The sequence below is a fragment of the Populus nigra genome, chromosome 13, assembly GCF_951802175.1.
Source record: "Populus nigra chromosome 13, ddPopNigr1.1, whole genome shotgun sequence".
NCBI classification, from domain to species: Eukaryota; Viridiplantae; Streptophyta; class Magnoliopsida; order Malpighiales; family Salicaceae; genus Populus; species Populus nigra.
Genome location: NC_084864.1, coordinates 6,570,201 through 6,584,260, shown reverse-complemented (window position 1 = coordinate 6,584,260; position 14,060 = coordinate 6,570,201). Strand labels below are relative to the sequence as shown.

Below are 14,060 nucleotides of genomic sequence, written 5' to 3'. Positions count from 1 at the left end.
ATTTTTAAAACCATAAATTTTAACAAGTCTGGTTCGGTTTCGATTTTTAAAACTAAAACCGGCGAACCGAACCGGACCAACCAACAAATCCTAAAAAGCCGTCATCTGTGTAGGGGTATAAATTGTTAACTAGCCTAACCCTAACATAACTCACCCTCTACCTTGTCTTCATAAAAAGTCGTCGTCTATGCAAATTGCAAACCACCTCTCCACCTCAAAACTCATTCTTCTTTTCCATTTGAAGTTCTCAACTGCTTTGCATTTATGATTTTGCATTCTCTTCTCTCTTTATTATTGGTCGAACACAAACCCACGTCTTCATCTCCCTAGCTACTCTTCTCTCTTTACTTCAATGCAAGTCGTCACAATCCTCCTCTATTCTTGCAGATCTACAAAGCCTATTCTTGCAGATCTATAAAGCCAGATCTACAGCAGGTAGGGCTTCTCTTCTCTCTTTACTTATGTGCAAGCTATCGCGATCCTCCTCCATTCTTGCAGGTCTACAAATCCAGATCTACAGCACGCAGGATAAAGTCCAGTTCTACTTTTTAGATTTTATTTATTTGCTCCTGAATAATATTTCAAACTCTTATGAGGCTATTTGATTTGAAACTTTTTCTTAATTAGTGTATGTTCTCTTAGGTTACGAAACAATTTTAATATAAATGTATCATGGGTTACAAGGCTAGCTTCAATGTGAAAACATGGTTATTGTTGTTGTTGGGCAGGAAGGTTAGCTTCACAAAAAGTTCAAGTTTGCTGTTGATTTAGTTAACTTCATGATTTGTTGAATTTTTAGGTTTTCTGGTGATGGGATTAGGTTTCTCAGTTTTTTGCCAAAAAAAACCAAATTTAACCGAACTGAACCAGTTCGGTTTGAACCGGATTTCGGTTTGGTTTGGTTAATATTTCACAAAACTAATATAACTCGGTTCGGTTGGTTTTTTAAGTCTAAACCAAACCAAACTAAATCGTGAACACCCCTAGTAGATGGTTTAAGACGAGTGATTACTGCCACAACCATTTCAGATGCATCTGGTTCTCTTTCATGCTTGTTTCAGATATAGCATCCTCACTGAAACACTAGGGATTAGAAATGGAATAAGTTATATATTAACTACTGATAATGAAACACTAGGGATTAGAAATGGAATAAGTTATATATTAACTACTGATAATAAAGTTGCATGCCACACCAATCATGATATTCCTAGCATTTTTACCATTAATATCACCCTACTGAAGTGCATAATTCCAAACTGCAGGTGATTCATAATTTTATGATAATGGAACAGTAAGTGTGCCCTAACATCATGACATGGAATCATAAGGGGAAGGGATACTACTATGCTATCCCTAAACATAAAAACTATAATACCAGAACATGTTATTCTGAAATAAGCAATTCATCAAATACAAATTCCTAACACACAAGATCCAACTTCCACATCAGTCAAACACAAAATTTAAGCCCTGGAGCTTAAAATTTTGTACTCAGCTTCTGATCTTGATAGTTCATGCATTTGTTTCCATACTAAAGATATAGAAAACAATCTCAAGATCAAACACAAACCAACATTTGAGATACTATATTGACATGTTCTAGAAACAGCTCAGTTCTTCTGTGTATTGTTCTCCAATTCCTTCCTTAGCTGCAGTGAGAAGTCGTCATTGACATCATCATCATCCCAATCATCCTCCCACTGCTGTGTCGCTTCTTTCCCTTCCTCCTTCACTTCCCACTCTGTCAGTTAAGTTACCATTAGAAAAGAGACAACAGCTCATAAAAAAGGAGAAAATAGACAATAGCTCATAATACGGACAAATAACAGTCCTATTTCAAGACCACAGTTTATTAATAAACTAAGGCATTACAAGTACTAACATTTTACAGACAACAAAAACAGGCAAGAGAATTTCATGATTTCAATTCATTGTGATGACCAAAAACGCATGGATGTGATTTCAGATAAAAGTTGGTCAGACAACATGCAATAAGAATCCAAACTAGACAATATGTATCCACATTGATATTAATTCATCAATCTCACAAATTATAACACTCATAGTTGCTTCCACAATTAACATGTGCTACGAGCAACATCAAGTAACAGCAAGCTTCCTAACACAGTTTCCTCAAACAACTAATTACTAGAATCATTAAGAATTAGAAATCCATAATCAAACAAATAATCATTCATAACAGACAAATAAATAAAAGTATCGGCATAAACACAAACACCAAGCACAGAAAGATCATGACCATAGCCGCATTCATTATTTCCACCTATTATAACTGAAAAAAAAACATGAATTACTTTACCCAAAATTCGAACCTTTCTTTAAGGTCAATACAAATTTTCTTCGCCTAATAAAAATCGAAGCATGACATCTTGGAGCTATAAAGAAGAAATCCAACAATAGAACATATTTTTTTGGTATAAGTACTTTGATTATCAAAAACCAAGAAGGAAAAGGGTAATTACCTCCATTGATTTCAAATTCTTCAAATTCATCGTCGTCCTCGAACAAGTCAATCTTCACATCCTCAGTTGCTGGTTTCGTTTCAGTTGCCATTCTTACTGATGCTAAATTGAAAACAGATTTTTTGCAGTTTAAGAGAGAGAGAGATCTGAGAGAAACCCTAACTTGGAATCAGGGAGGATTTTCTACGGAGTGAAAGTTGTTGAGGATTTTGGGTTATCTTCATATTTTGCAAGGCAGCCAAGCGACATCGTATCGACGGTGGCAGTTAATATTTTGTTAATTTTGTTCTTATTTTTGGTTCATTTGGGTAATCTACAGTTCTACACTACATAATTATAGTCATTCTCTATTATATAATAACAAAATAAATTATACTATTATAGTGAGTGATACTCGAAATGAAGTTATCAGATACGTAATCATTAAATTATGTTTTTATTTTCGTAAGTTTGCTTCCTATTGTTGTTATTTGATTAAGGAAAAAAATTATTGTAGTGCATGATTTAGAGAAAGAATTATAATTTCTAAATCATATATATGATCAAATGATTATTAAAATTAAAAAATTAGATTTATTTTTGTTTTATGATATATTGGGAGCCAAGTTGTTCATTGTTAATTCTGTTTTGTTTTGTTTGGTATAATCGATATATTTTGATTTAATTTAAAAAAAAAAATAAATCTAAACATATTTTATCTCACTCAAAATCTTAATCCGTCCCGAAAATTTGCCTGGAACATTCTGATTCCGTTCTAGTTGTTCTGTTCCAGCCAAACAATTTTGTTTTTATTTGCATTTTAAAAAAATTTATGTTTTTTTTTTTAAAAAAATTATCGTCCAACACTTGGTTTATTGAATATTAGACTTTATAGTTTATTGTGGTATGCTTCTTTTTTTTTGTGGTTATCTCAGTCTCATGATTATTATCATGGGTTTGAAGGGTTAATCTAGTTGACTCGAGTTTTTTTTTAGTTTTTTTTAATTGATTTTTTTTTCAATTTCATCATTTAATATTTTCAATATTTGGTTGATTATCAATTAAGTTTTGTCATTTGTTTGAGTTTGTTTTCTATGAAATTATCCTAATATCATGACCTGAATCACGAGTTTCTTAAATTAACCCAAGTAAACTTATGTTATTTTATTGTGTCTTGTTTTTATATTAAATTTTTTTCAATTTTATTATTTAATAATGGGTTTATTGGGAATTAAACTTCATAATTTATTTTGAATTATTTTATTTAGGATTATCACGGTCTCATGATCCAGATCACAAATTTAAAAAGTTAACTTAGATAGACTTAAGTCAATCAAATCTGTTGTCGTATCAATATTTAAAAAAAAACAATGTTGTCTTGAATATTTTTGAGTCAAACTATATTTTTATTAGTTATCTAAATTATTTTTAAACTTATTGAGTCGATCAAGTTATATCGATTTAATTCTCATTTTTTTACTTTTGTATTGAAATTTAAATTGTATAATTTTAAGTTAATTTATTTTTAAATTTATATTTAAATTATACATATTAAATTAATATTTTATATTATACACACACAATATAACCTCCAAATATCACAGCACACTAAAACATTCCAAAACTTAAACATTTCAATTGAAAAACAAAAAAAAATACTCAACCGCAACGGAATTGACTTGGAAGTGCTACTCCCACACTCTGTGTGTTCTTAGGCTTTCAACCCAGTTTACTACCGAATAAAAAGCCATGAACGAACTATCTATTTGAATTCAAATTTCATGCTCGAGCAAGCCTATTGTTTTTAATTAAAAAAAAACAAATGAAGAAACTCATGCTATAAGAGTCTGATTCTATCTATTTGTTAATGAACAGAGACAATATATATAAACTCATGTTGACTGTAATTATTTGATAGAATATATTATAATAACGATAAAATTCAACTATCTTCATGCTCTGCATAGAAATCAGGTTCCTCTGGTTTAAAAAACTTGGGCATTTCTAAGGTGGAATCATCCGGCGGAGGAAGCTTTTGATGGCCAACTCCTCTCCTTGTATTTGCAGCAAATTTTGAAGCAAGCATGGTTGCTCCAAGATGCGAACCATTGTTTGAATGATCCACTAATGGTCTTTCATCTCCTCCTTCATCACTGTAATAATATTCAACCTCACCTTCCATAACTTGAGAATAAAATAAGCTTTCTTGCCTAGCCAATTCCATTTGTAGTTTCCTCCTTGTATAACGCCTCCATGCAGATTGTATATAGCAAGCTCCCCACGTCCTCCACTGATGAGAGTAATACCTGAAAGCATGCTGCAATTTCTTGCTATGCAACCGTTTAAATTGCTTTGCGACAAACTTTAGGTCAACCGCTCTAAGTGCAAAGGCCTCAACTTCAGAGAGAGCCTTGACAGTTCGAGTGGATACAGGTAAATTTAGACGAGAGGTTGGCATCAGAGCCCATGTCAACAATTCCTCCCCACAAAAGTCACCAGCCCTGAGTGTAATTGAGTTGAAAAAACCTGACCTTCCCCCATTTGTTGTGGAACTTTCTAGCAGTCCTCTAATGATGAAAAGCATCTCATTTACTGGATCACCCTCCCGGACTATGAAGGTGTCTTTAGTGTTCAAAGATGAGACAAGACGTTCACATATTGCATCTAACAGTTGATCATCCATTTGTGCAAAAAATGGGACCTGAACAAGAACACGAAGTATGATTAAGAAATTTCAAACCGCAATCCTAGTAATTACACATTAGTTGGAGGCATCAGATATCGAAAACTCACGCGTCGAACAAGGGCCAGACAAAGATGCCGTTGAATCTGACGTCGGATATCCATAGGTAAGGACTTCAAGATGCTTTCTTCGTCTACACCTCTCGTAGCTAACCATTTGTATTGAACAAAACGGCGAACACATTCTTGCAACTCTGGAGGTAATTGACGGTGCCTCGTCCATTCCTCTGCATCTCTTCGCCTAATCCTCCATTCTTCCAATCTAGCAGACGCGGATTGCATATATGTCTTCAGGGGAATAACAGTGGATTATAATTAGAGTAATCAAATTATTTCAATCTCACTCTCACTCATGCCACAAGATTTCCTCTACTTTTCTGGCAAGTAAAAGATGTTGTATAGATGTACAAGTAATAGATTGTGCACGAACAAAACACCGGCTACATAGCAAGTAATAAAATAGTCTTCTAAAATTTTATTTTAAGCAGAGATTAGAAGATAAAGGAACGTTAGTGCATTATAGATACCTGCATATTGCCTATGAGATGAGCAAACAGAACTAGACCCATAATACAGATGCCAATGCTGAATAGTGTTTCACCTTCATAGGTACTTGTCATCAAATTTTGTCCATACGAACTGCTCAGCATAAAATGAACGAAAACTTGGTAAAATATCAATTGCAGGTCAGCTAGCTTGGAATAGAGGGAGAGAAATCAAAGTTTAAGGAGAGCAGTGAAATTGCTGTCATGTTTTTCATTGAACCAAATGAAATATCATCACCACAATTCTTAATCTCTAGAAACCGAGAGTATTATTCTTGGCATACTTGTTAAATATTTAGATTTATCAACTGCCATAGAAAATCTTTGAATTAAAATCTGTTCCCAATTAACTTCAAGAGACAAAACTATCTATTACTACAGAACAGTTAACAAGAAATTTAGTGAGAAAGCTTTGCAACAAGGAAAAGCTTATGTCAAAAACTAAAACTAAAAAGAATATTAATGCTCCTTGGTCTTGTTACTCAGCATTAGTGGCCTCCAGAATCATAAACAAATTCACAAATTAAGAATAGGAAACAGATAGCTGCATCAGATTAAACCGGAAATTAAAAGGGAGATAGAAACTAACCGTACCTTAAGCTTCTTAAGCCCCACCAAAGACAATAGAAATATTTATCTATGAAAGATGCTTCAGCAACATGATTTGTAAAGGCTTCGGCAAACATCCCAAACTGAAAATTTTCATCATTTTGGGCATCACAATTTGTGAGCAGATTAGTGGTTGTAAGCCAAGCTTGTCGTGCAGGGTTATCCTTAGCACTACAGAAATTGAGAGATGCAAGCTGGTGTGCGGTTCCTCTCATTTTTACATTGTATGTTCCAGCAGTGATGCTGCCTCTGAATTGATGCCAGATACCATATAGCTCCTAAAACCTGCACTGACCATGATGATAACAGCAATAAAATGAGCAAGGCTTTGATACAGGATTTCATTTACTCTACAAAATATCACTGATGTCCCACTGTCTTAGCTTAATTAGTAGGAAAACATTTCATAAATTAATTTTTGAAACAAAGTGGGGTGGTAACTAATTGGTGCTTACATGGCTAGCAAGTACATAGAGAAGGAGATTATAAGCTGCCCCGGACCACGCAGTCTTGGCTATAACACCAGTAGTCTTAACAATCTGTCGATTCAGAGGTATCATAACAAAAAATCGAGGAATGTATTGGATGAGAACTATTAGAGAAACAGTGTGGATAGCATGAGCAGCTGTGGGATTTTTCAGCACTGATGTAATTATGAACCAAATCACAATCTGTCAAAATCAAGCAAATCAAGGTAAGAAACAGCGAGCCCTATGTCATGCTGGGCTATAGAACAGTCAATGATGAATCCTAGAAAAATTAAGTTGATTGCGTCAATCCATAAATCATTTGCCAATACACATAATAAATAGATGATTGCGTCTAGAACTTTAAGTTGAAGGCAGAAAAATTAATCAATGGTCCCATAGTGGGAGAAGATTGTAGCTTTAAAGTTTAGCATTAGTCACAAACGTAGTGGAAATGACATTGTAAATTAGGCATAGTTTTCCTTATGACCATAATTGGAATCACTAGAATATTTTGAGTTAAAAACTGTAATTCGCAATCATACATATTTCAACTGGCAAGTAGCCTGTGAAAATGACAGAATGTGTCCAGCAATTCAATATTCAAAGTAAATTAATATGAGGTTCTTGTCATTCCATACCAAATACAAATTTTAGCGGATACAGAAACGAGCAGGTTGGCATGATTGCATCAAAATTCACAGTAGAATATTTTGCAAATACTGGAATTTTCAAACGTAAAGAACCAAGAAAAAAACCAGCAGTGGTCTTTTAAAATATAATAACCATTTCATTTGCTTGCTAAATAATCACAATTTCATTTCGAAATTCATTCTGAATCCCATTTATATTTTTCAACCCTTTACCAAGAATGTTGTTACTGGATCAACAAGGTAATTTTTTTTCCTTAAGAAAAAAATCAGTCTTTTAATATTTTAAATGATTGAAAATCATGTTACCCTTTCAACAATCTAATCCGAAACATAACCAGGAACAAACTATTACATTATTCATTGTCAATGCAATATAGGAACTCATGAAAAATCCTTGGTATAGATTATGAATATAATGTATGTATGGCTAACCTGAGGGAGAGGAAGGGCAGCAGCAAGATCAACAACAAAGTTCGATTTCAGGTAGCGTATGGCAATGGCTCTAGGGTCCATAACAAGCTCTCCTCTACCAAAAACGCGAGAGCTTGGTGCAACAAAAGCTGTCCTAAACTTCATGAAAATGTGCAAGAAAAGCAACAAGTCCGTGAAGGTGCGAGCGAAGGTAACCCAGACGCCTAGGGCAATGTCAATCTTCATGCAGGCATCGCCACCGATAATGGGAAGGTAAAAATAAAGAGGGTCAAGAAACATTGCAATCATGCACGCGACAAGGAAAATGTGGTTCCATTTGCTAACAATTTCACTTCCAGGCTCATGAATTTGGTCCCACCAGGGAACTTTGCGTCGATGAGACAAGGATTTGGGTAAACGGCGGAAATGTGATGAGGTGTATGAGCGGAACTTGTTCATTTTCCATTGCAGAGAAAAGGGAGATATTTTTATGGGCGAAGAACCCTAGCAGAGAGACATTGTTGATCTGAGAATGAGAGAATTGCACAGAATTTCAGAGCTTCTTACTTACTGTTTTTTCATACATTTGTGGAGATCCAAGAGAAGCTGCAAAGATTACGGTATTGCATAGCAGCTTGAGATATCAATGTACAATATATAATAATTCGACATTTATTCTCTCTTTTATTATTCTGCCTCTTTTTTTTCTTTAATGATTTTATTTGTCAAAATTGTATTCTGAGTTGTTAACTTCTAGGCAGCTTCCACGTATGAATTTCTATAAATAGGGTTCTTGCTATAGTACTTTGAAGTTATTATAGTTCTTAACTTCAAGCATATTTAACAAATTACTATTGATGGATCAAAGAACAGAAATAACGTTCTTTAAAATAATAAATTTGTAACAAAAGTACGAAAACCTAATAATTAAACAGTCAATATGATTCATGAAATTACAAGGGTGGTGTTACTTAAATTCCATCCTTTTTGGTAAATCATTAATATGATCTTAGAATATATGTCTTAATAATTCTATAATTTTTAACTCATAAAATAATTATTTTTTTATTTTACTTTCATCCAAATAATAAGATGAAAAAAGACTATAAAAAACTATATTTTAAAAAATTTATTCTATCTTTGATTGGTTTTATACTTTTCAATTTATATTTTTTTAAGTAGTATATCTTAGAAGCTAAACTTGTATTGATATGTATAATTGCTATATTTTTTAAAATTAATATATATATTTAATTATAAACTCATTATATCATAAAAAAACAATATACTATTAGTAACGTTATATGATTTATAATACACTATCATTAGTATTTATAAAAATTTAGAATCATTGAGTAACTTCTTCATAAAATTTGTAATATCTACTAATTTAATGTTAAGTTTGTAAAACAAAATTAGAAGACTTTTATTTTTGGAATGGAATGGAAAGTCATAAGTATTTAGTCATAATTTATTCCTTTTTTTATAAGCTTTCTTTTTCAATAAAAAAATTCATTTCAAAGTTTATGTTTTAATATTTTAACAAAATGGAATAAACACATTCAATTAAATAAGGTTATTTTTACTCTCTAATAAATAATAGATTGGGAAAAAAAAAGTGGTGTAAATAAAACCATCCAATTAAAAAACATATTTTTAAAAAATAATAAATACACAAGAATTTTGTCTTATAAAATTTAACACTCTTATATTAGATATTTAAATTCACTATTAAAGTTTAAATTCAATTATATTGTTTATATCTCAATAAACACTAGTCTACATTTATAAAATGACTACGAATAAAAATATATTAGTTTGATAAATATGTTTTTATAAAAACAATAGGTACTTTTAGGCTATTTTTATGGTCAACAATTATGTTATATAAAAAGAAATACTCAATAGGTAATAATATCTTTTTTTTCCTTCCTTATATCTTGTCTTATAATGCTTAATAATTATAAAAAAATATATTTTAAAAAGATAACATATGATTAAAGAAACTTATTATGATATTTTATAATTTTTAAAAACATCAAAAGTAACACTAAATCGGGAGTAACAATAGAATAAAACTAGTAATCAAAGTAGATTTTTTTCTAATGAAACTTATGTAAATTATTACACTAAGTAACACTATACCAGGGTTTGTATCGCTAAATAAATCATACGTAGCTTAGTGTTTTTATGTTTGTCGAATAATTATCTAGTAAAGGCAAATTAAAATTATTCGTTGCTTCTATCGATATATAGTAGAAATTCTTTTGTATTTGTATCTTATTAATCTATTAGTGTATATCAACTATTATTACTATAATTAAGTTATATTTAGATAATATTAGGGAGTATTTCTATTATAAAAGTTAAAAAGTAGTACTATGACCGTAAAAAATCGAAATCTAAGTGCATGAGTTTTCTTTTTTGGTCATTAAAAGTGGACAATCATGATTTAAAAATCAAGAAACAATTTTTGTTGTGCTTTTATAATTATATTTATGGATGCCTTAACAAAGATTCTTGACATATAAAATTTTAATTCCAATTTTTAAATGCAAAACCATTTATCTAATTTACATTACCTCAAATAAACTTCCATGAAGAAGGATAATAAGAGCTAATCAAATAGCAATTTTTTATTTTTAATTTAAAAAAATGAAAGAAAGGAAGAATGGTCGTATTTACTCATCGTCTTTCTCAAAAACCATAATAGATTTGCGAATAGCTATTAAAGAGCCAACCAAGTAAGTAGTTCTTTTGTATATAATAACCTTCCCAGAAACCATGTCATTTTTAATTGGAATTTGTAATTCTCAATGGGTTAAATAGGCATAACCTCCCCTAAATTTTAAATCATTTAGGACTTTGTTTTTATTAGATCTGTGTGCCAATGCTACTCCAAAAATATATATATTAAGGAATGTAACCATGTTTGAAGAAGTGAAAAAAATCTAATGAGTAGGGAATATACTCAATTAAAACTAGTATAACTTAATTAGATAATATAAAAACATGCAACGACAATAAATGAAATGGTTTTAAAAATAAATTCATGAGAACTTTAATAATAATAAAAAAAAAGGGTTATCGAAAAAAATATATGAAGAAGCTCATATTCTAGCCAATTCAATATAAAAGAATAAAATAAAAAAAAATACCCAAGCTAACCTGAGCGAGCATGTCAAATATGCAAATTATATCATGAGATCAGGATAAATTAATAGAAAAAAAATAAAAATAAATAAAGTTCAATCATCAACAAATCCAATATAGAATGATTAAATAAAAAAAGTCAATAAACAAAAAGGAACAAAAAAACCAGCAAACCGAGCAAGCCAACCAAACTCCATGACCCGGATCATGTGAATGAGATAACTCAATATAAAAAAGTTAGGAAAAAATACGAATCTCAAATCTAAACCAACATAAATCTAAAGGACAAAATTGAAGAGAATTGATTTTTTTTAAAAAAAAAACCTAAGTTGACTCCTTAAATCTGTGGTTCAATGATGGGATCGGGATACAATAACATAAAAGAAATTGAAGAAAGCATGAAGCCTAATTTCAAAAACACCCAATGTGGAATGACAAAATTGAAAAAAGAAAATTAATGTAAAAAAAATAAAAAAGACCAATGTAGTTAAGTTTTCATATTCACGAATCAAGTCATGAAACCAAGATCACCTTATTGAGAATAAACACAAAGCCAAATTTCCAATCAACCCTATGCCAAAGGATGAAAACTATCGCACATAACATCGCGGTGACCCGCCTTTTTGCTAAAGGTAAAGGCTTTTTTGTGAGATAGGTTTGAAACTTAAAAAAAAAATCATCACCTAGTATTATGGTCACTAGAAATCCTAACTGGTCTTTAGAGTTCTAAGGTAGAGATTGATTATGCTGAAGAAAAGATATTATAACCCTAAAACATCTTACCTAAGATAAGTTGCATTGTTACTTGTTTTCTATTCTTGATGGTTTGTTATGTCTAATCTGCCCATGATCTACCTACATGGATGATGGTGGGTCAACTGCAATGAGTTAAAACTCAGGTGGATGTTTGAACTTAAACCTATCCATTCTAAATTCCAAGTCATCTTTATCACTCTTAATTGCTATCATTAATTTGGATAACAATAAGTGAGTTAACATATCTATAACCAATTACTCTCACTTAAGACTTGTGAATATTAATAGTCTACCAAGCCATGTCAATGAATAATTGGATAGACCTATATTATGCTCATCAAAACCAACCCAAAACCTAGGAAGAGTTGTCACTAAATGTTTTGTTTATTCAACAGTGGCTAATAAACAATTGCTAAATAAGTGTTTGAATTGTCGAAATGCATTGAAAACCCCCTTTTTTTTTTAATATATTTGGCTAAAATTTGGGTTATAAAAAAATCAATTTCACGAAAGGATCCAAAAAAAGAAATAGTAATTAAAAGAATGATGAATAAATTTGAAAAATAAAATAAAAGGATGGCCTTCATTTTTTTTATTAAATGGTGAAATTGAAAAAAAAATTATATTTTACAAAAGGACCCAAAATTAAAAAAAATTAAAAAAAATAAAGATCAAATCTAAAATAATAATAAAATAAGATGATAATTCAAAATTTTTGATAGGGCAGCATGAAGTCTGAGGAAGGAGAGAGAAAAAAGGGAAGGATGGAAGAAAACACCACTGGCGACAAACCATCATGATTAACCCTACATGTGTTGCCCCATATGGTAGAAGTAGATGGGCCGCATCTATAGCCGCTTCAGATGGCCTGGTTCGATCACTAGAGATGTCACATGCACCACTAGAGTGTTGCAACCAAAGAAACCATGCTCATTAACTATATTCCACTATATTTTTTTAAAACACCATTTTGGTCCCTGAAGCCCTAATTGTCTAATCAATAGAATCTGAGTATATTTCAATAAACTAAGTATCAACCAAGTACCAAACCTTTTCCCTTATATTGCGAGACCTCTACATCTAGGCAACCAAACTAAAAAATTAAGTCAATTCCTAAAAAACAACACCTGGAATGATCAATTTTTTTAAAAAAATATTTTCCTTGACCGTGCATCCCAACCCCTAAAGGACAAAATTAAAGGGGCTCAATATTTGTCGAAGTCTCAAAGTTGGCCCCTAGAGCTTTAATTTATATAAACCAAATTAAATTTTTGCAAAAGCACCAACTGGGCAACAAAATATTTCTTCGAGATCTTGAGGTCCCTATTTATAGACATACAAAACAACCCCCAAAACCCAAACTGATGTAATTGTAATGTCAAATGGCTAAATTAAAAAAAAGACCAAAACATAAAACATTCAAGGACCAAAAAAATATAGAAAAAAGCAATTCTTAATGTTTACTAAGAGTGATTATAGTAACTTTGCAAGGAAACTTGTTTTTTTATAATTATAATTTGTAATGTTATTGTTATTGTAATTGTAATATATTTATCCTTTGTACTTCGAATCATTTAAAGCTAAGTCTCCATTCATGGAAAAACATAAAAATTCCTTTATTTTTTTCCCTCTCTTCTCTTATATATATATATATATATATATATATATATATATATATATATATATATATATATTCTTTTTCCTTCTCCTTTCTTTTCTCTTTCCTCTACTTTCCCTTCTTTATTATCTCTTCTTCATCTCACTAGTTGTTGGTTGTATCTCTAACCTCACTTGCCGTCAGCCACCACCATTGATCTTCTCTCCCACGACTTGTAATTGGTGACCCTTCACTTCTCTTTGTTTTCTTCTTCTTCTTCTTTTCTCTTCCTTTCCCCTTTTTCCCCTCCACCTTTTGTTTACGAGAGACTAACCACTATGATATTTCTTGATCTTAGTAAAGATTTAGGACCTGGTATTTAAGATCAATTGTATAGTAGATATATTGTGTTAGTCTTAACAAATATAAAGTAACTTAGACCTTCTTGTTTCCTTGTTTTATAATATATCTAAACAAAAACTTTATTTGTTTATGTTTTGTTTTCTTAAAGATGTGTTTCAGTGTTGTATTTTGATATCTTTTTTGTTCCCATGCAAAACCTTGTAGGTATGATGGTGGTCAATGGCTAGTGATGCCAAAGATGTGGTTAAAGGCTAGTAAAGAAGGAGAGAAAGGAAGAAAAGATAAGGCAAGAGGGGGGG

At 31.2% G+C, this 14,060-nt stretch overlaps 1 protein-coding gene and 1 pseudogene across 1 annotated transcript; both read right to left on the bottom strand.

Annotated features, from left to right (window-relative positions):
- Positions 1–1,363: 1,363 nt before the first annotated feature.
- LOC133670418 (protein DELETION OF SUV3 SUPPRESSOR 1(I)-like) lies at positions 1,364–2,700 on the bottom strand. The gene is made up of 2 exons (XM_062090906.1): positions 2,487–2,700; positions 1,364–1,744 (listed from the first exon to the last, which is right to left on the bottom strand). Exons 1-2 carry the CDS (start codon positions 2,575–2,577, stop codon positions 1,614–1,616), a joined length of 222 nt encoding a protein of 73 aa, XP_061946890.1. The 5' UTR covers positions 2,578–2,700; the 3' UTR covers positions 1,364–1,613.
- Positions 2,701–4,051: 1,351 nt separating this feature from the next.
- LOC133670378 (probable cyclic nucleotide-gated ion channel 16) lies at positions 4,052–8,497 on the bottom strand (annotated as a pseudogene).
- Positions 8,498–14,060: the final 5,563 nt, after the last annotated feature.